This window comes from Aplidium turbinatum, chromosome 10, assembly GCF_918807975.1.
Source record: "Aplidium turbinatum chromosome 10, kaAplTurb1.1, whole genome shotgun sequence".
In the NCBI taxonomy this organism is placed as follows: Eukaryota; Metazoa; Chordata; class Ascidiacea; order Aplousobranchia; family Polyclinidae; genus Aplidium; species Aplidium turbinatum.
Genome location: NC_137481.1, coordinates 9161022 through 9188094, shown reverse-complemented (window position 1 = coordinate 9188094; position 27073 = coordinate 9161022). Strand labels below are relative to the sequence as shown.

The 27073-nt window shown below is 39.5% G+C and overlaps 1 protein-coding gene and 3 non-coding genes across 4 annotated transcripts in view; 2 read left to right on the top strand and 2 right to left on the bottom strand.

Annotated features, from left to right (window-relative positions):
* The window catches only part of LOC145778932 (uncharacterized), a 47973-nt gene that overhangs the window by 780 nt on the left and 20120 nt on the right, over positions 1 to 27073 (top strand). Inside the window, exons 2-18 of the mRNA XM_082590520.1 lie at positions 759 to 940; positions 2489 to 2607; positions 2875 to 2993; positions 3211 to 3299; positions 3742 to 3914; positions 4500 to 4644; positions 5129 to 5283; positions 5696 to 5933; positions 6551 to 6749; positions 7244 to 7396; positions 10374 to 10553; positions 22577 to 22719; positions 23252 to 23405; positions 24561 to 24904; positions 25854 to 25945; positions 26283 to 26486; positions 26823 to 27013. Of these exons, the coding sequence (XP_082446646.1) occupies positions 759 to 940; positions 2489 to 2607; positions 2875 to 2993; positions 3211 to 3299; positions 3742 to 3914; positions 4500 to 4644; positions 5129 to 5283; positions 5696 to 5933; positions 6551 to 6749; positions 7244 to 7396; positions 10374 to 10553; positions 22577 to 22719; positions 23252 to 23405; positions 24561 to 24904; positions 25854 to 25945; positions 26283 to 26486; positions 26823 to 27013 (2880 nt within the window). The remainder of the gene's footprint in view (positions 1 to 758; positions 941 to 2488; positions 2608 to 2874; positions 2994 to 3210; positions 3300 to 3741; positions 3915 to 4499; positions 4645 to 5128; positions 5284 to 5695; positions 5934 to 6550; positions 6750 to 7243; positions 7397 to 10373; positions 10554 to 22576; positions 22720 to 23251; positions 23406 to 24560; positions 24905 to 25853; positions 25946 to 26282; positions 26487 to 26822; positions 27014 to 27073) is intronic.
* Trnap-agg (transfer RNA proline (anticodon AGG)) lies at positions 13712 to 13783 on the bottom strand. The gene has a single exon. It is a non-coding gene; the product is annotated as a tRNA-Pro (tRNA).
* Positions 17937 to 18008, bottom strand: Trnap-ugg (transfer RNA proline (anticodon UGG)). Its single transcript has one exon. It is a non-coding gene; the product is annotated as a tRNA-Pro (tRNA).
* Positions 18429 to 18500, top strand: Trnap-cgg (transfer RNA proline (anticodon CGG)). Its single transcript has one exon. It is a non-coding gene; the product is annotated as a tRNA-Pro (tRNA).

The window sequence follows — 27073 nt, the reverse complement described above, 5'->3', positions numbered from 1 at the left end:
CTATATTTTTTTCGGACATTTTGCTAAAAAATCGGTCAATGACCGACAAATGACCGAAAAAAAAAAAAAACCCCAGGTTACTCAAGTAAAAAGAAAAATCATATGTTGTGCTAAAATAGCCCTTGATATGTTTTATAAATCATATGTGACATAAAGATATTTCTACCAGTCAGAGGTGCAAGCCCTGGACTTTAACAAGTTAAAGTTTACAAATGTTTTATTAGTTTCAGTTTCACACATATTGATTTTTACATTTTCTATTATTTTCAGTTCGTGATTTATCTCCAAATTCAGAAAAAAACAAAATTTTTTAGGTTAATTTTCTTGAGCTTGTGTTGGCTTCTCAGAGATTTGTACCATTAAAGTTGGAAGGTGGCAAAATAAGCAAAGTCCTTTAAGTCGGCAGCTGTGGCCGAGTGGTTAGCGCGTTGGGCTCGCAGTTGAGAGCCTGCATGTTCGACTCCAGCCATCCGCACTTGCTGTTGTTTCTCTGGGCAAGAAACTTTATGATAATTGCCTCTACCCAGTGATCGATTTCGAGTAATGGGTAGTACCAAATTTAAGTCATAAGTAGAGTAGACAACCGGAAACAGACATGGCAGTCGGCTGCAGCGTGGGTCAGGTGTACGTCGGAAGGCGTACACCGATGCATAGCGCTCAAGTCCGCTTTCCCGCAATGCAGGGTAAAGATATGAAAAACAAACAAACAAGTTTAAGTTTTCAGTCTTGTGCCAAATTACAAGAACTCTTTCATGCAGGCAAATGCAGTTGTGAAGAGAGTTTGCTCTGGCGATCACTGCTCAGTGAAACACTTTCAAGCTGTTCTTGTGTTAATGGAAGAATGGAGACAAAGAGAAAGTAACACATACTGGGATTTCAAGGCATTAGATCAAGAAGGTTCTGGAACCATCCCAATGAGCAATGCATTGTTTTTGGCTAGGTAATGAATAAATTCTTTATGAAGATGTGTTGTTTACTTAGATTAGTTTATGTTCAAACTTAATTGTACATTTAATTTATTCCATGTTTTGATTCCACTCGTCGTCGTCGTCGTCTGAGCTTCTGGGGCCGAGGGTCTATCCTTTTACCACCCCAGATTCACGATGTTCCCGGACTACACTGGAAGGCTGCTAGAGAGCAGCCAGTCTTTAGTTTCATCATCCATGACGCGCAGACCTTCCACTCCGTTAGGTGGCTTGAAGATGGTACAGTCATTGATGATGTGGTCTGCGGTCTGTTCCTCGGCACCACATTCACAGGAGGAGGAAGAAGCCATTCCCCATTGGTGCATGGTTGAGCGGAAAAGCCCGACGCCCGTACGGAGACGGTTGAGGCGCACCCATGCCTGTCTTGGTAGTGTTAGACCGATGGGGCGTGTGTCGGCGTCGGGGATGAATGAATGGAGTCTGGTGGTGCTTGACCTCCATTCAGAATGCCATTTATGGTCCGCCCAAGTAGCCGCAGAGATGTCTTGTTCGTCAGCTTCGTTGATCAGAAGCTGAGCGGCTGGCACGAATGGGTGTCTTGATTTCAGTCGGCGGGGGTGCCCGTTTGGGAAGGCAGAGATCTTGTGGTGGAGAAGATGATTAGGCTCCAGTGCCCGTCGACCGAGGGACAGAGTGGCTTCTTCGCGACGAAGCTCAGCAGGTTGGATGCCAGCGAGAATGGGGAGATTGTCCAATGGTGTGGGACGCAGGCATCCGGTCACTGTGCGCAGGGCGCTGTTTATGGCAGTGTCGATGTTGTGGCAGTGAGCACTGCGGCACCAGACAGGTGCACAGTACTCTGCTGTAGAGTAGACAAGGGCTAAGGCTGCTATTCGCAAAGTGTCAGCCCTCGCCCCCCAGCTAGAGCCTGCCAGGCGCTTCAGTAATGCAGCGCGGGATGTCAGTTTCTTGCGCAGTGACACCAAATGGTGGCGGTATGTGAGCGATCTGTCTAATGTCACCCCAAGATACCTTGGCTCGGGGCAGAAGGACAGAGGTTTTCCGTTGTTGTGGACATGTAGCTCACGATCAGCTTCCCGATTGTGTAGGTGGAAAGCTGCCGCCACAGTTTTGGTTTCGCTGAGTTTCAGTCGCCAGTTCTGGAGATAAGCTGAGATGGTTTGCATGTCCTGGCTCAAGGTGTCTTCTAGATTTTCCCACGACTTGTGGAGTGGAGAATTGCCAGATCGTCCGCATAAGCGTATTTTGCGGAGACCGTGGTTGGCAGGTCGTGGGTGTAGATGTTGAAAAGAAGTGGAGCCAGGATGTTGTTGAAAGTATTGATTCCACTGTATTTTAAGAACTAACATGTTGAAAACAGGTTTGATAAAAATGATCAGTTTCATAGTAAAAATTTAATTTTTGCATGATTCTTGAAACTTAAGATAAGCACTTGATGGTGACATTGTTAGAATTAATAAATCAAAGAGAAGCTAAAATTTAAAATCAAAGGTTCTTTTACAAAAAAATTGTTGGTTTAACATTGAATGTTGCATTGACAGAAGTGTGCAAGGAAAAGAATTCTCCATTGAGATGTGGAACGCATGGAGAGAGTCAATGGTGGGAGATGATACCCAAGTTTGCTGGGATGATTTCAAAAGTTACTTGTACTTCGAACCGGGTGAGTTAAACCTATGTAAAAGAAGTTTTACTTGGTAAATTTAATAACTTAGGAATGGAGAGTTATCTTTATTATGCTTTGCCATCAACTTTATTTTTTCAATAGCGTTTGTTTTTTTATTGTAAAAGTCCCAGTATTTCTTATAACTATTTTCATGGAAGGTGTACTGAATTGTAAGCTGCTATTTTTACAGCAAAACATTCTTTTAAAATTGTCAACACGAGCTTTTAATGGGTTAAGACGATTTTTCAACATCATATGTTTTAGAGGGAAAATTTGCACGTCTCAAAAATGAAGCAGATTTTGACAAAACTCGAGGTTTATTACGAAGAAAAGAGTTGCAAGATGCAGTTGACGATTACCAATTTTACAGCGAGTCGATGGAGGTCTGTATTCTAGTTTTTGCAGTTGTATTAATTTTTGCTCGATTTGCTTCTTGTAAAGTTAATGGTAGGCATGCCAAATAAACTCCTTTACAAAACTATACTATCATAGCATATGGCATTAGACCAGACAACATCACCGAGAAACATTGTCAGAAAAGGTGACTTATGCTTCGCGATACATACAATTACTAAAGTTATTTCATTGTTTAACCTTCAGCGTGATGAAGCATATTCTTCTCTTCTGCTGCAACAACGTCAAGAATATCAAGAAGACGTCCGCTATGAGGCAAACAGATTGACGAACAGGTTTGTTTTAGTTTCTATATTTTATTGCATGATATCAGAGTGTTCGATGTTTTCTTTTTGCATTTTATTTGAAATTGAAGTTCTACAACCCAGTACACGCAATAACGAATAACATCAGCACACATGCGGCAGTTGATTTTCTCAACTGTTTTTTCGCTTGTATGAAGCTTTGTATCTGGTGTGACCGGGTATAGAGCCCTTGTTGACCGATTTTTAATTTTCTCAATACGGTTGAACTATAGCATGGTTATTAAACAAAGTTGAAACCTAGCAAAGTTGTATGTGAGAAACTTTTAGCAGTATTCCTTCACATTTGTCACAGTAATGTTGAGGCAATGATTGGTTTCGCGTTGGTCTACCAGCTGCTAGTTCATAATGCATTTGTACATGTCCTTCTTTTTCGCAAGAGGTTATTAATGTGAGAGTTTGGCATATTATGCAGGTGGGATTTAGGCGGCGTGGAAGCAGTCATCCATGACGACGGAGCAGAATGGGATCAGGTGGTTGATCGTTCGTCGAAAGATGACGTCACGATTACGGAACTTCTTGCTGCTTTGGATGAAAAATACGACATTCTGCGAGACAAGCTCATGTGGGAAATCGTTAAGACACAAAGTGGTGAGTGTGACCACACGCATTGCTGTCAGAAGTACAATATAAGATGTCTGGTGAATACAACATAAATAAAGTGTGAGATGACATATAATTGTATGGCCTAAGACGAGATTCTTTGTTATTTTTGTCATAATATCAGACCGACAAAGCAAACGCGTGTTCAGTTCAAGTACACTCCAAGGATGTCTCGAATATAATCTCTCAGGAAGTTTTTTTTGTGTGATTTTTGCAGAATTTTGTGCTTGAACTCTACTAGAAAATTTGTGTAATCCAATTTAACATAATCTTCAGTTGTTACTTGTCCGTTCTTTACACTATTTCTTTGTTTCAATCTCTCAATATGAGAACAATAGATATGCGTGTTGCAATGCATATATTATTTCAAGTAAACAAAACTATACATTTTACTCCGATTAAACATCTAGTGACGATAAAACGTAACAAAACAACTTTTGTAAACTGGAGTTTTGGATTGAATTGTAGATTGCTAATGTTGAACAAAACGGAAGAGAGAATGGTATATTTTGTTTTCATTCGTCATATAGAACGACAATGCGCCCATTCAAATAATTGAGGCCTTTCCAGGTAATGAGTCGTCTCTTAAAAAAGCGTCTAATCGTGAATGGGAAGAGAAATTTGTCGAAATAAAAAGCAGAGAAAAGGAAATGCGAAAAAATGAAGTCTTGGAAGCCCGAGCGAACATGTTATATGGTTTTGACGTCACATATGGGTAAATATTTAATAAACAAGGATTTGTTTTATAGCAACAGGCTTCGTATCTTTGTCTTTCTCTTTGTTGTCAATGTTTGCTTACTCACACGAGACAAGGTGCCTTTATGAAATTGATCAAGTTTAGTCTTGCCAGGCAGGAAATGAATGTAAAATGACGAAATAGATTGATCAAATACATAATAACTTATTGGATCGTACTTATGCTTACTGTAATAAAGCTGTACAATTTATGACTGTGGTTGTGCACGCAATGTTGGAAGATTTTTTTCGATATGATTGCATACTGCATAGCCAATGAAAATTGTTGGTTTTATCCTTTTTTACCGAGTTCTAGTTCTACCTGTTAAAAGTTGATTTGGTTTTCTGGGGTTGTCTGCATTGAGAGGAAAATAATCCACGCCATTTTTAAAGTTGTTATATCGTCGTTTTCCTGCAACTGTCCAACCTGAACGAGTTACCATCATGAATTAATGTTCTAACAGTCATGATCTTCGTGTCATGATGGGATCAACAGCCGACGCATATGAAGCCGAGTGGGAAGCAACCCGAAAAAGATATGCTGCATACAAAGGCCAAGGAAAGTCAACGAAACAAATTAATAAAATATTTGAAAACGAAAACTTGGACAAAATGAAAAGTAAGATTTTAAAATTGTCTGTTGCAAGACAGTCATCGTTTCGTCTTTGTCAACTTGTTGCTTTGTACTACTCTACATTAGTTTCAGGATGAGATGTAACAGTATTAGTGTAACATCACAAGCAAATTTTCTGGTCAAGAATTAGAAATATTGCTTGTCTAGTAGTAGTTGTAGTCCAGTTTTAATCCAGTGACGTCACCTTTACCGAGGGTGGTGGGATCCATGTCCAAGTGCCGCAATCGCCTTCACACCCTGCCTTCACATTGACCTGTCTAACGCGTCCTCTTTTGTCAAGCTGACCTTGCTGTTTTCCTCCTCAACTTGCCCTTTCAACGTTTTCTTGGGTTTTCTTGTTTGACCAAATTTACAACCAAGTTTCGAAGGCCCATTATGTTTTGTACCCGTTTCATAGATTCTGCGACTACCGGGGGCAATATTCTGATTGAATTGTGGAATCGCCAGAAAGAAGAAAAGAAACAATTGCTTGACCGCTTGAGGCAACATGGAGGCGCTTCCGGTCGCCTTGTTGCTTATACCGCCCTATACCGACAATGTGAACGAGGACGGGATCAAGATGGAGCTGTCGGTTTTGAAGGCAGCGCATCGGGAGTCGGTGTTGCCGAAAGAAAACAAACTTTCGAACCCACAAGGTACAACCAGGATCTGAGTCTGTAAAAATGTTTTTTAAGTTTTTTGTTCATGCTGAAATTAACTTTTTTGTGTGGCAATGAGTGATTGAGCTGTGTCAATAATGCGATAATGGGTATTTCTTACACGTAACAATCGCATGAATATTTTCAAATTACTGAAAAGTTAAAGATTGTAGCGTGCTCAACTGTTCAAAATCTGATGATCCGTTTTTCCGTCGGGAAAAACGAAATTCTCGATCCTGACCTTTGTGCTACAAATTGAAACACCGAAACCTTTGAAATTATTATCTTCTTAAGCTACATAATGGCATCTGAAAACTGTCCCTTGTTTGACTATTAACTGCCTGACTCAACTTTTCTCTACACTATACCATACAACCATTAAATATTTATGAAATTGAATGGACGTATAGTAATTTTTCTTGTTGTTAGTATCTTGTTTTTGGTTTCTAGCCTGGTGTTTTGAATGTTTTTAATATCTATAACCAAGTAATTTAATTTATAAAGCTATGTAGAAATGCGTTATTTCACTCACACTGGACGTTACATTTATCTGAAAGCAAGGTCATTTTGAACGAACTGATGTCAGACTTCGGGTTATTTTTTTTCGTGGCCAGGTATTCAGACGACACAGGAAGGCAAGAGCGATTTGCTTCAGAAAGACTTCGGCTGATGAAGCAACAGAAGAAGTTGACAGAGTTCCCAGGCGTTGGAGATCGACTTACAGGTATTTCCCAAGACAAAAATCTTGCAGCTGTAGATTCGTGGATGGAAATTTGTAAGCTTCTGGAAAAGAAGCACAATGCAGAGAGAGAGGTGAGATCGATTTTTGAACTTGTTTTGTTTTGGTTTGTTTGATTTGTGATGGAAGCTTGTGCTAGTTTATTTTTGTTTTTGCATTGCAAACGAGAGAACGTAGGTTCGCCAGTGACAGAATCTTATATCAAAACTTTTCAACAAGTTAATATGAGATATTATTTATGCTGACTAAAAAACAAATGTATTCAAACAAAAAACAATATTACTGACTATGCTTTGGATCATGTGGTCTTGTTATATGAAAATAGTCGATATTTAATAAATGTGAAAGACAAGAAATAGTAGTTGATCCACAATACGACTTATACCACAGAACGCTTCGGTATTTTCAACATATTAGAAAGCCTTGTTCCATTGCACAAATGACTGACTGCAAGTAGCCTATAGCACAATGTACAATTGCGTGGCAATCACAAAATTGTCACTAAAAAGTTGAACTTGTGTTGTTTATAAACTCACTTTTCAACATTTAGGTTATTGTTTTTTCTCAGGTATTGGTTCACTTCCTTCAAAATATCGGTGGCATGGAAAAAAATATCAGCAAATTAGAAATTCCGCAACAGGAGAGACGCAGAGTGGAACTTTCGAGAACTTTTGAGTCTTGGAAAAATCAAAGTGGTACTCAGACTGGAAAAGAAAATAAGGTAAGAACAACAAGCTGAATAAACCATTAATGGTTGTTGCTGTTCATTTTAATGTTATGTAAAAAAATTAGGCGAGGCTGAGCTACCACTGTGTGATGGCGCAGCGGATAAGGCTTTCCAATTATGCAAGCCTGGTTCGACACGCGGCTGAAGCTGTTTGTTTAAAAACACCGTTCACCTCTACCCAGGGCCTAATGAATGGGTAGGTACTGGGTAATGGGTGTAGTTGCTGAAGGAAAGGCGTCCAAGAGAAAGGAACTGGTCACCCTACTCTCGTTAGTGCCGAAGGCTTATAATAACGAGAACCTTATCTTCTTCCCCAAAGCTCAGTAACAATATGGAACTTTACTACTGTTGTATCCAGTGATGGGCATTATCGGCGATAATTTACCGGCGATAATTATCGGCGATAAATTTTTATCGCTTATCGTTATCGCTCAATTATTTTTTCAGTTATCGTTTATCGTTATCGCCAAAGGCAATATTTGATTATCGCCGATAATTTTTATTTCGGAGCAACACACAAGTGGAAAAACCATGAAAAGTAATATTTTTACTAGCCACCTAGTTAATGAAACTAAAATTGAAACCAGTTCTTCTTCAGTGCCTGAAGTGTGTGTGCACAGGTCGTTGTCAGGGGAGGGGGCACGCCCCCCTGCAGCGACGGCCTTGACAACACAATAAATAATTTTTAGAGTTGCAAATTGCAATGCAATGAAATGCATGCAACAATTCTCTTGTTGTTTTGCTGCAATCGGCAATCGTGAGTGAATTTTACAATTAAAATGTAAGCGCAACTCTGATTGCAGCATCGTGCATTTCACCGCACTTTTCAAGATCAAGACTCTGGAGAGTGGGATTTTATTGCATAGGCTTAGATTAGGGGCGTAGCAAGTTAAAAGTTGTTCCTGTTTAAAGTTAAAGAAAATTCGCCATGCAGTAAGCATGAAGTAGATAGGCTATGTATGACCGTCGAGAAAAGATGCCAGAACAATACAGTAGACCTATAGTTCAGTGCTCTCGCCAGAGCAAAAAAAGTAGGGAGGGGGGCACCTGCCCAAAGTGAAAGAGCACCAAATTGTTAACCTAATGAACAAGTCATAAAAAAAGCCGGTCACATAATAAATGCCATAAGTTTTCGTGGGGCAACAATATTATGAATGCGGAATGGTAATTTTGCAAATCAAAGTTAACAAATAACTAATCAGCATAATAAAAATTCGGTTTATAAGGAGAGGCCACAGAGACAAAAAACGTAACAAATAATAGCCTCGTGAATTTGAATGAAAAATCATTTAAAATTCAGCCAGAGAACTGGGGAAGCGCTGCAAACTCACTCAGTGAAATCCGAGGATCGGAAGCTCAGGGAGTTTATCAGAGAGTTTTTGGCATTAAATGGCTAATTTTAACATTGAAAATTCCGATATTGTTATTCCGATATAGATTTCGTTTGATTTTGCGTTTTTTGGAATTTTTTCAATTATTGCTGACTTTGCTGTAAACAGCCTTTGAAGCAGAAAGCAAAATACAAAGTTTGGAATTTTTTATGGTATTTTCATTTGATTTAATTACTTTGCCTACTGCACGTAAGCGGCAGTGTAACTCAATTGATAAAAGCATCCAACTGGTATCTGAACGTATAATTATAAGCACGGCGGTTACCTCAGTGGTTTGATTCTGGATCAAGAGGTTGAAGATTCGATACCCACTGCCGCTGTTGCGATTCTATTCATGCATAACTTACAAAATGTTTTGTCCCTTTATAGTGGCATATATTACGTTCGATTTTTCGTCATGTTGATGAAAACAGCTCGTGCTGCATGGGATGGGGCAGCGCTAATGCAGAAAAAAAAAATTATCGTTATCGGACATTATCGGCGATAATTTATCGTTTATCGTTATCGCTTAACTTTTTTTTGATTTATCGTTATCGCTTTAGGCATTTTTCGTTTATCGATTATGGTTATCGCTTAACTGAAAAATGAGTTATCGCGCCCAACACTGGTTGTATCAGCCAGTTGTATAGGCCTACGATAATAACTTACACTATGCAAAGTGACCAGCTACGTAGATGCTCTTTTTTGTGGTAAGGTATTTAACAAATCATTTTCACCTGGTTTGTGTAATAATCAAGACTAGATTAAATAATATGAGATGTTCTACTGATGCAAATTAAGCTGAACCATCACAAGATGTATACAGTGACAATCTGCTTTTATTCCGACGTTTCGTCAATCAGACACGACTGACTTCTTCAGGGGGCTAGACCAGGTAGTGATTACCTGTCTAGCATGGCAAAATACAGGACATATTGCTGAAAACAACTAAACATGCAAAACGAAAATTCAACTCCTAGACAAAAATTATCGCGCGCAAAGTTTGAAATCATTTAGAAAAAGGAGGACTTACATATTAACGATCAACAAGAAACCCAAACTTAAATAACAACAAGAGAGGAGAGTGAACAGCATGAGTCATGATGAATCGAGTTTTATACGCACTACTGCACAGTTTTACAATCAGCTTGAAACCAATTTAAAAACGTCAAATAACCACTTACAATAGTTTTTTGTAGATAGCAGGAAAAGAGATGCCATCATTGCGATTCATTACATGAGGCTTTTGATTGATAAACCAACTTTCACAAAACATTCGCTTTTTATAATCACTTTCAACTTTTAGAATTTTAGAATTGCTCCAAGTTATTTTATGATCTGAAGTTATGGCATGCATGCAAGGAGCAGAATGTTCCGGGCGTTGATATTTGAAAGCTCTTTTGTGTTCATTAATGCGAGATTTAAGATCTCGTTTTGTTTGGCCAACATAAATTAAATTGCAATCATCACAAGAAACTTGGTACACTAAACCTGAGATTTCGCTTTGTTTCAAGGGGTCTTTTAAAGACGGCAAAAATTTACTTATTGTCAAGACTAGATTTTGATGTCACTGTGCTATGTACGAGATTTTTCTTTTTCAGTCATCGAAACGATCTTACCAAATACCGGTTCTGCATGAGGGGGTGGCTTTGTACAGAGAACAATTCAAGCGGGATGCGAAAGATCGTAGAGATGGTGAAATTGCAGCTAGCATCCTTGCACAGCTACAAATATTACAGGACATTCAATTTCAAGAAATGCAACAACAACTTAAGACCAAGGTAAGTAGGCTGATGCTTGTTTGTTAAAGCAACTCGTTCGCCCCGATAGCTCAGCTGATAAGCGCATGACTTCGAGAAGAAGCTTCAAGATCAAGCGACGCTGGTCGGACTCTCGGGATGTGCGCTTGAGCAACGCATTCCAGGGAATGCTTTCCATTCAGCGACACCTAATGGATGGAATAATTTTCTGGCAACAACATTTCAACAATCGGAAACTTCACTCTGTCAATCTCGGTAACCGGCCCTGTGTCAAATCAAATGCCTCTACAAGTATGCAAAACTACCAGGATTCACCTATCAAGGCTTTGTCAGTCCGAGGATAAAGATTCAAAAACCAAAACCAACCAACTTGCAGTTACAGAGAAGGTTGTGCCTTGTTGGTGTTTTTTTGAAAGACATGACACTAAACCTGCGACATTCTTGTAAGATAGCCTACATATATCTAGTAATCATTGCTTTGAATTTGTTTCTGAACCTAGAGAACATTAAACACTCTCTTTCTCAAGTCGACGGTAACGAACCTAGGAGGGTGTTGCATGTTGGGCTAGTTTGGGCAAATGTAACGTTAGTCTTCAACTTTCACATTGTTGTCAGTTGTCACAATTTACGAAAATTCTCATTGCTCGTCGGAAATAAAAAACGTGAATGAATCATTTTCATTCATTCTTTCTGTCAGTAACGCGTCCGGGACAAAAAAGATACTAACCTACTTTTACTAACTACATAATCGATATTGGCCTACCTACAAGCACGTTAACATAGCCTACTGGAAAAGGTGGCAAAACCTTAAAAGCCATTCTCTCGATTCAAAAGAATAATAATTTTGTGTTGCGTTAAAATAGTAAGTGTTTAGCTACTTTAGCACAAACATGGCATATTGGGTAAACTAATTGGCTATAGAACAGCGGTTCTTAAACTGGGGGGCGCAAAAGGTTCACAAGGGGGGCGCGAGCGATGTCAAACTATGTGACTAAACGCATGTGACTAAACGTCGCGTAATGAAATTTTGGGGTCGTAATGAAATAGTTTAATTTAGTCTAGTGCCGGTAGGTTGTAGTCTTGCCATGATGTCAATTGACTGCAACCGTTAGTGTGAAATGTCGAACGATAAAATATAACCTGAAATAAAACATGCAATTGGTCAGATGAAACGAAATAAAGCGCCTGGTGAAGATAATATTACGCCTGACCTAATTAAAGATGCAGAAGAAACAATTTCATCACCTCTTGCCCATCTGTTTACGGAATGCATTAAAACAAGACAAACTCCTTCCAACTGGAAGAATGCTATCATCATACTTCTTCATAAGAAGGGAGACCAAAAAGACTTGGGAAACTATCGTCCGATTAGTCTTCTTCCAACAATTTACAAACTTTTTACCCGAGTAATTACCAACAGAATTGCTAAAGATTTGGACTACCACCAACCGAGAGAACAAGCAGGTTTTAGGAAAGGGTTCTCAACCATGGACCACCTGCATACTATCAACCAATTAATTGAAAAAACAAACGAATATAACATCCCACTCTGCCTTGGACTAATAGATTATAAAAAAGCGTTCGACTCTGTTGAAACATCAGCTGTCATTTCAGCACTGGAAAAACAAGGAATTGACCAATCATACACTCAACTTCTCAAAAACATTTACGCGAAAAATACATCTATAATTCGGCTGCACAAAGACTCTGAACCATTTCAGATTCAAAAAGGGGTACGTCAAGGTGACACAATATCTCCAAAACTTTTTACAGCAACCTTAGAAGAAATTTTTAAGCAACTTAACTGGGAAGAAAAAGGAATCAAAATTGATGGTGAATACATAAACCATTTACGTTTTGCTGATGACATTATCCTTATATCTGAGCAACCTAAACAACTACAAACAATGCTAAGTGAACTCAATACAGAAAGCAAAAAGATTGGCCTTCATATGAACTTTAACAAAACGAAAGTTATGTTTAACAAACTGGCAGACACCGACAGCAATATTCTTTTGGACGGAGCGACTATCGAAAAAGTAGATCACTATATATATCTTGGCCAAAAAATTACAACCAACTCCAATAAAGAAGATGAAATCAAAAGAAGAATATCACTTGGATGGCAAGCCTTCGGAAGAGCAAGTTCGATATTTAAGTCAAAACTGCCTCTTTCTCTCAAGAAACACGTCTACGATCAATGCATCCTTCCAACCGCTACATATGGTGCAGAAACATGGAATCTTACAAAGAAATTAACACTTAAACTAAGAACTATGCAGAGAGCACATGAACGAATCATGATGGGTTTAACATGGCGAGACAAAAAGACTGCCGAATGGATCAGAAATCAAACAAAATTACGAGATATATTGAGCACAATCAAGAAACTAAAATGGTCCTGGGCAGGTCATATAGCAAGATATCAGGACAATAGATGGACTAAAAAATTAACAACATGGACACCACGAGAAACCAAAAGAAAGAAAGGAAAACCAAAAGTAAGATGGAGGGACGACATTGACAGACAATGCAATACAACCAATTGGTACCAACTAGCACATGATCATGTAAATTGGCATGAAAAGGGGAAGGCTTACGCTCTGCAGTGGGCTCTCACAGGCTGAAAATGATGAACAATTGATGTATTGTTACGCTATCATTGCTGTAACGTGCTGACTAAAAGTAACCTTACCGCTCGCAGTATGCGGTTTGCAAGAGGAATTCTTGGAAATAAAGTGCAACTCCACTGCAAAAGACGATTATGAAGCAATGCCACTAACTGATTTTTGGGTTAAATATTTGCACATATACAAGGGAGTGGGTAGCGTGGCGATACGCACACTTCTTCCGTTTTCGTCCACTTATCTGTGCGAAAATGGCTTTTCTACACTTTTGAACATAAAAACAAAACATCGAAACAAACTTATTGATTGTGAAGCCGATCTGAGGTGTGCATTATGAGCTACAAAGCCTCGAATTAAACTTTTGGTTTCCGAAAAACAATTAGGCTACATCCCTCACATTGATGAAAGCTAAATATAAATTCCTGTAGTCATTACACTTTAATGTTTGCTAATTTTGTAGTTTGGTGGGGCGCAGGTTTGGATGGCACATCAAAGGGAGGCACGGCTCAAAAAGTTTAAGAACCCCTGCTAAAGAATTAAAAAAAAAATTTAGGGCTCGTCCGGGATTTGAACCCGGGACCTCTCGCACCCTAAGCGAGAATCATACCCCTAGACCAACGAGCCACTCTGTCAGTATCGCTTCTTTTTCGCGTTTTGAAACTCTCGTTTGTGTACCTCGCCAAGGACAGTCTTTTGCAACGGTGTCGCAGTATTCGCGGTTGCGCCTTTATTTGCTAAAAAAGACCTGTCGCACTCACACACCAGTCAAAATTTGAGAAAAAACGAGTGTTTACTGTACTTTAATTAATTTAAATTTTTGTTGCATTCATGCTTTTAATCTCTCTCATTGGATACACACTATGTTTTTTTGTTATTTTTTCTATGCACGTTTTGTTTCGAATAACTAAAAATAAAATGACTGCATGACTGACTGCCTATCCCCTGGACGAAGTTTCAAGTGAGAAACTATTTCGCTACATGGACTACATTAGGCTACAATGAAAAAGTAAAAAAGAAATCAATTCTAAAAGCATAATGAAACTTTAATCATCGTCATCCATTTTGCTTCAAAGAAGCCTGGTCTTTATTCCGCAACATCAGGGTCGACCAGTTGTCTGCAGCCACTCCTCCATCTCTATTGTTGGCATCTTCAATTGCCGGGTTTATTTTTTTCGTGTCATCTTTCACTGTGTCATCCCACGTTTTCTTTTGTCTCTTTTTTCATTTTTCCTGTCACTCGATTTGTCAAGTGGTTCACAAAACCAATGGTTTTATGAATTAATGTGAACGGACTATTACTATCAATTTATCTTTGTAATGGTACGTTATGACCAGGCGCGGATCTATGGGGGGGGGCCAAGGGGCCCGGCCCCCCCCCCCAAAATTTTGTGAAAAATTGTTGAATGGTTTGATATGCTTCTAAACAGCTGATATTAGTCCCACAGCGGACTTAACTTATCCCGGGGGGGAAGGGGAATTATTTTTTGTTATTATTAATATTGAAATTATCTATCGATTATACATTTTAATAGCAATATTTGTTGGAGCTGGCTCAGCTGAAACCAACGCTGAGCCAAATGACGTCAGTTGAAACAATCTGAAACCTGAATTGTTTTATAGTTTTTAGTCTTCATCATAATTTCAATCAATTACCGTAAGTTATATGTCTGCAAACATACAAATATCCCATTGGTCATGGACACTGCATACAGGGTTTTAAACCAGATTTCAAGTTTACTTTGCATGCTTAGCAATTTTTATTCCAGCAAAATTTATTGATGAACATGGCTGTTTTAATGTCTATTTTATAGCATATCGTATATGTCGAAGTATCATTGTTCACAGTGGCGTAGCCAAGGGGGGGGGTACAACCCCCCTTTGGCACGCGTGTGACGTCACGATATTGAGAATGATGCTTTCAGTCTCTATGTCTCTAAAACAAAGTTTGCCTAATTTTAAGCGAAACTGCATTAAAAGAGCGAGTTTTGCCATTACCAAACATTCAAACATCTCAGCCAGGAATTAGCAACAAGAAAACATAGAGACTTAACTTTATTACCGAAAAAATGCCGAAGAAAACATGATCTTATCCTTTTGCTATGCCACCGGACAGCACCATTCTACAGGAATATTTATACCCATATTTTTGTTGAAAGTGCTCTCAGAATGCACCAAATTCAAAGTAATTTTTCAAAATTTTCTGGGGGAGGCCCCCCAGACCCCCGCCGCTGGGTGTCGCCTTTGGCGATCACGCCGTCGGGCTTTGCCCGCCGGCCGTCAAAACCCCCAAAATTCCTGGCTACGCCACTGATTGTTCATATCTGTTTTATCTTTTTCTTTCTTTTTAATTCATTTTCAACCTTTTCTGGCCCTCCAAAAAAAACTCCTAGATCCGCGCCTGGTTATGACCATAGGCGTAGCCAGAGGGGGAGAAAGGGGCCATGGCCCCCCCAAATTTTTAAATTTTTGATTCCGAAGTTGAGCCTTTTGTTAAAAATATAATAAAATTTGTAGAAATTTATAACGTTTTCCAAGACATCTGGCTATTAACACCCCCAAGGATTTGTTTTAGACACACAGAAAGACACCAATAAATTTTGCAAATCGTAGCCTAAATCGCGCAAAATTTACGCGATTTAGGCTACGTTTCTTTTAACTAATTTGTGGAAGCAATTTCAGAATGGCTTAGGCTACTCTGTTGGGTTTTTGTGTAGTTATTGAGTTTTTGTGTAGCTGTTTTTGGTGTTTTCTAATTTTAGCCGCAGTTTTTGCCCGTTCGTGTGTAAGAGCTACCTTTAATAAGTTAATAGCTGTTTATCTGCTAATAAATTTCATACAAATATTACCCTGAAATTGTTTCCAAAAAGCGCTATAATCCATTATTTGAGTGTAAATTTGCAAAATTTTTTCGGGGGCATGCCCCCTAGAATACGCGTGCCTTCGGCACGCTCTAACCCCACACCACTTCTATTGATTCCCTTGCTTAACCCACCAGGATACGCCACTGCACATCAGGTGGCGATGGCTTAATCAAACACTTTGTCGTTCTCATCATTTCATCAAATATTTGGCCCTCCCCAAAAAAAATTTCTGGCTACGCCACTGGTTATGACTCAGCTCTTCGGAGGAGTATTTGCTTTTTGCTGTTGTTATCCGACAAAGAAAATAAAAATTGAATTGAATTTATTTTTATATGATATCGAATCGAGACTATCTTGAGTCTAATGCAAATACAAATAAATAAATAAATAAATAAATAAATTAATTTATAACTTTGATGATATAAAATATTAGAAAGTGGCTATTGTAAGCAGTGGCGTAGCTAGGGAATGTGCCGCCCGGGGCGGATTCAGATTTTGCCGCCCCTTCAAGAAAAAACATGTGAAAATGAAATGCGTTTTTTTATCAGATTCGCCCCCCCGCCCCCCCCCCTAGCTACGCCACTGATTGTAAGGCACCATAGGCCTTACCTCAAAACCTTTCTGCGTATGATTGTTAATGTTAGATTGATGTTTGCGCATGCGGCATGCGCGTAAATTGCGAAGAGTTGAACACTTTGTGAAAGTTCAATCAATCAATCAATCAATGTTTTATTTGTCAGTAACAGGAACATAGGTACATGTTTAAAATATGCAATTAATGTACACAATGCAAAGTTACACAAGTTCCCATACCGACAGGGAGACAACGAAACGAAACGACCATACGGTCTACTAGTCAATTGCCACCCTACGGAAATGACGATTTTGCCATTTAAAATAAGCTTACAAGAGAAAAATAAAACGTTAAAACGTTCCCGCGCTTCAACATACGCACCAAAAAAAAAAAAAACATATTTAAACTCTATTTAAACTCTATCTAAACCCTATCTAAACTCTTTAAGTGTAAATTTGATATCGACATTGTTCCTCTGTACAAAACCTTTAAAATCAGTAGATATTTTTCGCTGAAATCTCCCGTTTCGCAGTCTCTTCGTTCCAACATTGTCTACAAATTCACTTGTTCGTGCGACACGAACATGACATACATAGGTATGTCCACAAGACACTTGGTAACAAGAGCAACGGAACACCTAAATTTAACAGACATCAATAAGCACAGTGCAATCAAAGACCACATTTATGACTGCAGTATTTGTTCCAACATCAAATTTACATTAGATTCATTCAAAATAATTCGCAACTGTCAATCGGAGTTTGAAACTAAAATTCATGAGGCACTCCAAATAAAGCAGCACAACCCCAGGCTCAACAAACAATTATTCGCTGGAGGGGCATCTTTTTTGTTGAATTTGTATTAGCTTACGTTTATTTTATGTTATGTTGTCCGCTCACTATCTCGTCTCATGACCACACTCCCGCATAATTATGACAGATTGCTACCACCTTTTGTGTTTGTTCGTCAGTTGTTGCTTGTACGCAGGTCAGTGCAGTTTTATTGAATTTCAGTCATTTATTATTAACATTTCACGAATAATTGTTTTGTTTAGATGAATTAAGATATTTTCCTGAAGAGGGCAGAAAGTTTTGCCGAAAACGTTCGAAATTATGTATCTATTTCATTTCTGTATTAATTTTGAATTATGCAATTCAATGTTATTAAGTTGTTATCGATTGTCTGTCTATATTTAATAAAGTTGACAACCAGAGCCCTTCCAAAGTTTCAAGTTTGCTTTTACCGTTAAAACGTTTTCAAAAAATGAACAATGCGAACACAGTCTGATCGAATTGAACTTTTTATCATTGGTTTTTAACGAAGTAAAAGAAAAAAAAAAGGCGGGCTCGTCCGGGATTTGAACCCGGGACCTCTCGCACCCAAAGCGAGAATCATACCCCTAGACCAACGAGCCACTTATTGTTAAGTGCTCGTTTGAACTGTTTTGTACAGTCGCGTAATATTTTCACCTGCTTGTTTTGTTGCTCTTTTGGGAGCTTTTTCAATCACCATTTCAAATACGTTGCACGAAGAAGATTTGATTGGTTTTGATTACATCGTGCATTGCAGCCGCTTGAAGAAAAGTTAGCACGTCAGTCTTGGTCAATTTGGTGAAATAACATGCGCCAGTCTATTGTATGAAAGCCAATCAATCAAATCTGGGATGATTGACAATTTGTTGTTCATGCTTCACTTTTGTTGAATAATAATGGCAATGAATAAGCACTGTTTGAAAACACAAATACACAACAAAAAAACACCTTGAAGAAAAGGTAACCCATTCAAGCTGCAGTACCTGTATTGACTATAAGAAAAACGCACCGCTGATGACTGTGGCTCGTTGGTCTAGGGGTATGATTCTCGCTTCGGGTGCGAGAGGTCCCGGGTTCAATTCCCGGACGAGCCCGTTCTTTTTGTTTGTTGCTCGCGACTACTACGTAATCGAATTGCCGTTCCTTGTTGTAAAATGTTTGTTTCCTTTCGGAATTCAATTCAACATTTTAAAATTGTGGTTTTCCAATTTATTGGCCGTGCCTATTTTTCCCGTGCAAGTGTTGCCACATTAGGATTTGGAAAGTTTTGAACTTCTGGGTAGAGTAAAATTCCTAGCCCCAATCTTCATTCGTGTTGTCGCTGTATATCAGGACACCTGTCGGTTTGCCTAATCTTAACCCTTACTCTTGTCCAGGGGCGGAGTCATGGGGGCAATTCCCCCCTCGAAATGTTTTGAATAAAGAGTTCACACTATGTTACAGTAGGCTATCCTTGACAAAGTTTTATTATTGATTTAGGGCTAAAGTACCGTCAGAATGCACACTTAGGGACCGTTCAAATATTACGTAACGCTATCGAGGGGGAGGGGGGGGTTATGAAAAGCGTTACGTTAGCGTCACATCGGGGGGGGGGGGGGGGGGGTTATGAAAAGCGTTACGTTAGCGTCACATCGGGGGGGAGGGGGTTCAAGCAAAACGTTACGTAACGCTTACGAGTACGGTACGGTAGTTTATTTGTGCTGGCTGGTATCGTCGTTTGGATACTAAATTAAGCTGAAATCATATCCAACAGCACCTATTCAGCACCAACAAAATCTCTATCAAGTATCAACTACGATACTGTAATTCCCGTAATTACATACAGGTTCTAAGTCAGGGACGGGCAACACACGGCCCGCGGGCCGGATCCGGCCCGCGACGGGGTTTTGAGCGGCCCGCAGACAGTTTCCGGTCTTTACATAAATGTGGCCCGCGGCCACACTCTGCCGCAATCCACCACTACTTGCTTACTACGTCAAATAATAGTGACTGTTGGTTATTATTTAGTTCTTTGATTATTTGTTTTCGGTTTTTGGTCAAGTGACAAACATGTTATGTTCTGTCATAAACGGGCCTTCCATTCTTTTTCATTGTCTCTTGTAAGAATCTCCTTCAGTCTCAAGCCGGAAAAATAGATCAAAGTGAAATTTGGCTGATTAGTGTATTTAATTAAACCGGGAACGTATACAAATAATAGTGATTGTTGGTTAAACTTTAGTTCTTTGTGTTTTTAGTTTCTTTGTTTTCAGTTAGAACCAGGGGCGAATCTACCGGGTGGGCCTGATTGGTACAGGCCCACCCAGATTGACAGTGGGCCCACCCAAAATCAGATTCATGCAAAAAAATCATATTAATGTTGAACACTAGAACAACCAAGTGTCACTGAATTGTCTGTGGCATCACTATTTCACAGCATGATACCACTTTAACATTTATATCACTATACAGTAGGCTACCACTTTAATTTTTGTATGCTGGTATTATTGGTGAAGACCCACCAAGATATTTCCTAGGCCCACCCATAAATTACGTTCTGAATCCGCCACTGGTTAGAATTAGATTTTGAATTTACACTAAATATTTTCCTATGGATTTTGCCAAGAAACGTAAAGTTGAAAAGGAGTTGAACTGTCTACTGATGAGCCCAGCCTCATGGGCGAAACACGTGTCTATCGCTGTCAATTCTTGCCAGTGGCGTAGCCAGGGGGGGGTTTGGGGGCTACAACCCCCCCTTTGGCACGCGTGTGACGTCACGATATTGAGAATGATGCTTTCAGTCTAAAAAAAATTGCCTAATTTTAAACAAAATTGCATTAAAAGAGCGAGTTTTGCCAATATCAAACATTCAAACATCTCAGCCAGGAATTAACAACAAGAAAACATAGAGACTTAGCTTTATTTCCGAAAAATGCTGAACAAAACATGATCTTATCCTTTTGCTATGCCACCGGACAGCACCATTTTACAGGAATATTCGTACCCACATTTTTGTTGAAAATGCTCTCAGAATGCACCAAATTCAAAGTAATTTTTCAAAATTTTCTGGGGGAGGCCCCCCAGACCCCCCGCCGCTGGGTCGTCAAAACCCCCCCTTTCAAAATTCCTGGCTACGCTACTGATTCTTGCTACAAATCGGCTGCCGAGAAACATGTTAAAAAGGAGTGTCGCGAATTTAACAAATATGCTCAAAGCGCTTTTTCACACAAGTCGGCAAGAAAGCAGTGGGCTACCATATGTTTGCTTTGCAATGAAAGTGACAACTTTGATCGACCACAGATGTCTCATTGACTTCAGCAGCTATTGAAGTACATTACGTTAATTGTTAATAAATTCATTAAAGACTGTTTTTGGTCTTTATGCTTTAAACTTAAAGGTGCACTGCAACGAAAATACATGGCTTTTGTATTTGTAGATCTTTCTGAAATAAAACGTTTTTCAACAATTTTTTATTTTTTGTGTTACCATTAATTAAAAAACCTTTTTTGATTTGAATGATTCTGATTGGTCAAAATTTTTGATGACGTGTTGGCTGGCAACGCCGCATCCAAGGTCTACTGTTTTGCGTGCAAACACAAGGAACAAATCGCGTATAGGCTACCGAAACAGCAAACAATTTTGTGCTAAGGGAGTTTTTACGCTCTTAAAATGGTAGCTTCTTGTATGGCTCCCGGTTGTACTAACCGGGGAATCGTCAAAGGGGTATCCTTTCATCGTTTACGTCTGAATAACGACGACAAGCTGAAAAAATGGATCTCGGCGATGAAACTCAAAGACCCACCTGTAAACAAGCACTGCAGTGTGTGCAGCAATCATTTTCCGGCCAACGATTACCAACGTGATCTACAGGCAGAGCTACAAGGCACCAAGTCCAGACACCTGCTCATCCCTGAAGCTGTTCCTTCTGTCTTTGATTTTTCAAGATATGTGAAAGCCACTGTCAATGCAGTAGCCTACCCACAAAACTCGATCGACCTAGGTACAGGTCTATGAGTACGATCGGGCGTTTGGATCGAATAGCAAAGCGAGAAAACAAGACTTTGAAACAGTTTTGGTTTTGGCTAACACAGAGTCATTCTCCTGGCAACATTCGCTTTCGATTATTGTCGGCATGATGGCACAATTACCACACATAGGCCATGGACTTCTAAATAGTAGCATCTGGACTGGACACTCAGTGGGCAACATGAGGCCAAACAGTTGGTACAACGGTTGGCCAACAGTGGGCCAACAGCCAAGTAACTAACCCTGTTGGCCCACTGTTGGCCAACTGTTGTACCAACTGTTTGGCCTCATGTTGACCACTGAGTGTCCAGTCAAGATGCTACTATTTAGAAGTCCATGTATAGGCCTACACCAATGCAAATTTTCCATCCGCTTGCTGTAGGCTACTAAACGTTTTCAGTAGGTACATAACGTTTTAATTCCAAAAAAAGAATATAGCTAAAATTTCATGTCTCAAACTTAAGCTTTAGGTGCATACAAACCAAGATATTTTATCAGCACGTGTTTACACGTCATAATTTTGATATAAACTGGTAAGACGGGCTTTGTAATGGAAAAGCGTCACGTGGGGGAGGGGGGGGGGTTGACAAAAACGTTACGTTGGCGTCACATGGGGGAGGGGGGGGCAAAAATTCGGAAAAACAGCGTTACGTAATATTTGAACGCTCCCTTAAGGTATTTTTGTTAAAAATTTTTGGGGGCTTTCCAGACCCCCCCTGTGTGTTTCGCCTTGTTACCGGGCTCACTCACAGGTGCAAAAATACTTATTTGCCCCTTCCAAAGTGTTGTGCTGGATACGCCCCTGCTCTTGTCTTACCTTAACCCCAACTGCCACAAAAACTATGCTTTTTGATCGCAACCATGGCAAAACTAGCCTGGAAAAATAGCCACTTCGAGTTTTTATTCTCTATCCGTCGCTGGCCAAGGGAAACAACCTATTTATAAGTTTTCATGTTTTATTTTAATTATTGACTTGCTATGTGGTTTCTCTCTCTCCCTCTCTGCATTGGTAATGTAATGTGGTAATGCAGCCAGATGAAAAAACCCCACTGAGAACCGGCATTGCCTACGTCTGCAGTCTGCAGACATTGCGTCAATGTCAAAAAGGACTGAATTGCTACCTTACAAAGAAACAAAAAAATTTGTGTTGCTTATTTATCTCTTGCAGTCTATGCCTGAGATCTATCAACTCCGCAAAGCGGAATACAGAGCCATTAGAGACGAACATTATGAAAATATTGGATTATTAATTTTCGGCTCCGAAAAGTTGAGCCCAGAGGAACAACTTCTTGTGGACGTCATATTGAAAAAGCAAGTTTCTATACTTCATCTTTTCTCAGTTGTTTGATTAATTTTGTTGACAGAACTTTTCGTACAACTTCTATTGCATTAAGTTTTACTGGTGATCTACAAGCTTTTGCAACAACAAACCACAAAACCACACTACTTTTCAATTTAAACTTTTCTAAAATGTATAGGTAATGGGTATACTTTGCTTTTGAAGAATTTAACGGCCATAAAAACAGAGATAGCCTATTCCTACGTGCAACAACATTCTTTTGCCTTAGCTCCATGTATTCACTTTCACATCGTTATGTTATTGAAACATTTGCAGCGCTAGGCTACCGATGTTTTGATACTTTTCCTTACAAATACTGTCGCACTCGTCGTGATTAAACTGTCACTGATTAGTATTGTGTAACTTAGTTTATAAATTTAGTTGATGGTTGTCGAAATGGGTCAATGCTTAAGATCGTATTGTTTAACCATTCCAGCCTGCAAGCGTTGCCAACGAATGCAACGTTTGCTTGCTGACAATCAACTCAACGACTTGTTTGAGCAGGTACGATTTGCTACGCGAAAAGTTATTTGTCGAGCATCTACGTCATTTCAACGATGAGGAAAAAGCGGCGAAGGTATTGGAAGACCTGAAGAACGACGAACGAAGCAATCGTGGAAGCCACAAACACCTGGATGAATTGTGCAAGCGATTGAAGGTATAACCATGATCTTGCTTTGCCGAAAAATTGCGCAAGTTTGAAGACTGAGGTACTGCGACCATGTCATATTTTAAACTGATCGTCTTGTTTGTTTTGCACTCTACAACGTCCTCGTTTTGTCGCTGTTACTTTTTTTTTAGACGTTTGCCCAATGGCGCAGGCAGACCAAAATTTTGAGAGACCTATATTCAACAAAAAATGCTGAAATGGCAAACTAATTTACTAATTTGAGAGATAAGTAGCTAGCTTTTACCAATATAAAATTCAATTTTCCATACCTTTTTTAAACTAGAACATCATAAATATTTATACCAATATTAGCAAATACCACCACAATTAAAAGTCCACATCGCTTCCGCCAACTAGGTCAGTAGCCTAAAATACCTTTTCCTCATTAATCTTTTACGATGTCAATCTTCTTCTTGCGTTTGAGGCCGCCACAGATCACGCTGTTACATCCAGGCGCAGCAACCAATGGATTGTGTGTTTATCGAGCGTTGTGAGGTCCACATATCTGTCTTAGGGTCGATATCCAGGACAATGGTAGATAATGTGGTGTGCAGTCTGAGAATCTGAGCCACACGCACAAGATGGTGAATCGGCGAGGCCCCATTGGAACATGTTGCTGTTGAAACGGCGCACTTCAGTCCGCAGGCGATTGAGCTTCACCCATTCCTTTCGAGATAGTTCTGCTCTGAGTGGAGTGTTGGTATTGGGAAGGATTGTGAATTGGGTTGGTTTCGCAACTTCTCTCCGCATTCACGGTTCCAAACTTTGGAGATGTGGAAGTTCGATTTGCAGATAGCTGCAGCATGTCGGGAAAACAAGCGTCGAGATTTCAAGCGCAGGGGCTTTTGGGAGTGTAAGTTTAGGACAATCTGGTTGAGGAGGTGGTCATCCCTTGACATAGCTTGTAGGACCAGACTGCAATGGCAAAGGTATATCGAGTTGTTAGGCCTTCTGTGGGAGAGAGAGCTCCATATTGGCCGATGTCGGCCTGACTGCCAGCTCCTCATGCCACAATTGGACCCGCACATTGGCGGCGACTTCATTTAGTTATCATAATTATTATATAATAATAATTAATAATATTAATATGTCGATGATGATGTCGATGACTGCAACTTATAATTTACTTTTGCTTTATTTTAGATATCGTATTCTGCCGAGGAAACGTTTGGTCCTACGTATTCACGATTTCACGCCTCCGTCTTGGCCAATCAGGATGTAACACGTAGCCTCGCTATTGAAGAGCAGCCGCTGTTGGACGGGAAATCGGCAAACGTTTTATTTGAACTTGATGCGAGATATAGAGACGAATGCATGACAATTTTGTCTGACGTCAGAGAGAGTAGTGACGTCGCCGAAGCGATACGTCGCAAATCACGTGAACAGCTTTGGGAATTATCAACGCTTGGAGGAGACAAAGCGTTCCTTCCTTCTGCCATTATCTTAGGATTGTATGAAAGAATGCGGATTGGATCAAGACGAGTGCGGTAGGTTTTGAATTGTTGGGGTTGCTTTCACTTCAGTTAGTTTATATTGTTGTCTTACATTTAGCAGCGTAGGCACTGCAGATAAAACACTTGGGTAAATTTATATCACTTTGATGACACACATGTCCCACCTTGCAAGATCCATACTTCTTCAAATGCTGAATCACTGTGAAAAGGATTCTTTTGCTGATATAAATAAAGGTAGATCTATTTATAGCAAAAACTAACAAGGAAAATCGTTTTATCTACACTTGTGGAATAACAAGGAAAAGTCCTGCGCTAATTAAGGTTTCATGTAAGACAACCATCAGGCGCAAACTTATTCAAAGAAAATATTTGAATAAATTTCAGTTTTATAATATTCTATTTATAATTATTAATTATATTTATGATGTTTCGCTCTGATTGCTTGTTGCCAAGTGGCGAATAACAATGACTTAGTTCCTATGAAAGTGGTATTAAATTATTTGAAAGAATGTACTGTACAAAAATGTTTTGATTTGTATGACTGCTTGCTTGTAATCAAATACTGTAGTCTATAAAATAATTTCTCAACATCTACCCATTGTAAAATCCGAAGAGCATTATTTTCCGTACTCACTTTTATTAAGCAGTGACGTAGTGAACAATATATTTTAAATGTTTGTTTGTTTGTCGTATCCAGGCTTTACACCTGGTGGTTGAAGATTTAGATTAAGTGGACGGGAAGGCAAGGAAGCCAATCTTCGTGTCCACCTTCAGGCATGCCTTAAAGTGTCCTGCCAAAGACACAGCCGCATGCTCTTGAGCGGTGTCGAACCGGCGCCCTTTCGATTGCCGTTCCAGGGTTCTCACCACTCGGCTACGCAGCCGACTTTTCATTGTTAAATGTAGTGAACAATATCTTTTAAATGATTGAAGTTGAAATGGCGCCTGGTAATTTCTGTAATACTGAGCTCATGCTTTATAGGCTGCAAGAAGACACCGCGCGGTACATAAGATGCGCTCAGGAAAGGTTTATTTTGCCAGAACCATTCAACGAGAAGGCGAATGAACACTTTGGTATGTCAAGTGAAAGTGTTTTTGCAGTTGATATGAATGTGTTTTGTCATCATTCCAATTGAGTCAATGTAGAGCACCATCTTTTTAAAAGTATCTTCAATCTTGTTTCGTATTTGTTCTTGTATTGTGCAGCGATCCGAAAAGCGTTTTTTTTTTGGGTTGCCAGCGAGTCGTCTGCATCATTGTCAAAATATCAATACTTTTTAAACAGAAAGTAAAAAGATTGAAAACTTGATCAGTCTAAATAAAAACAGCTCAAAATGCAGAGCTAAACTTGTGGTTTAGCAAACAAAACCGCTCTATTCGTCGTTGATGATTGTCAAGTTTTTGTGCGCAGTTTCAAATAACGCAAATGCTGAAAGTGCTCTGCGATTGCTGACGTCACATCACTCCGTCGAGTGGAAGCGTCTTCGCACGCTGATGAATGACGTCACTGCAGAAGAATTGAGAGAAGCTGCGTCACTGATGACGTTGGAAGAGCGTGCGCAGAGATTGGCTGAAATCAATAAAAAGCGAAAGTCTTTGGATTTATCTCAACCTGGCAAGTGGAATTTAATTGCTCATGAAGCGTTTTATTTTTATATTTCTCACTGATTTCCTTACTAGCAGAGCACCGTTTAATCAGGAAAAAGGATGTAGCCTATTACGTTTGCGGCATGCTTTTGACCAGTGACCCTTTGCATAGAAAGACTCTACTCTTTGCTTTATTGTTTCTGTGTGAGAAAGCTGTCATATCTATTTCAGGCTTTGTGACATAGCTTGTTGGAATGTGGCATTCAAAGTTGAATTCCATTTTTTGTCTCTGCTTTTGAACTTTATGGCTAATCTACACCATTGAACTGAACTTATTCTATCCCCGGTCATGTTGTGCCCACAGATGGAAATGAGGACTTGTTTAGTTTGCTTGAAGAAGCGGCCGCCATAAAACACGTATCCAGAAAGGAGATTCTGTGCCAAATTGTCGGAGAAAGTGGGGCTAGCAATGAAGACGTCTTCATTTCCTTGTTAGCCGACCTGCAAGAAGAACAACTCAACGATGGCTTTTATTGGCTGGATAATGTTTTTGAAGTAAGTTTTATATTTTCTTGTATTAAGGCGAAACGTTTATTTCCAAAAAACATATAAAGC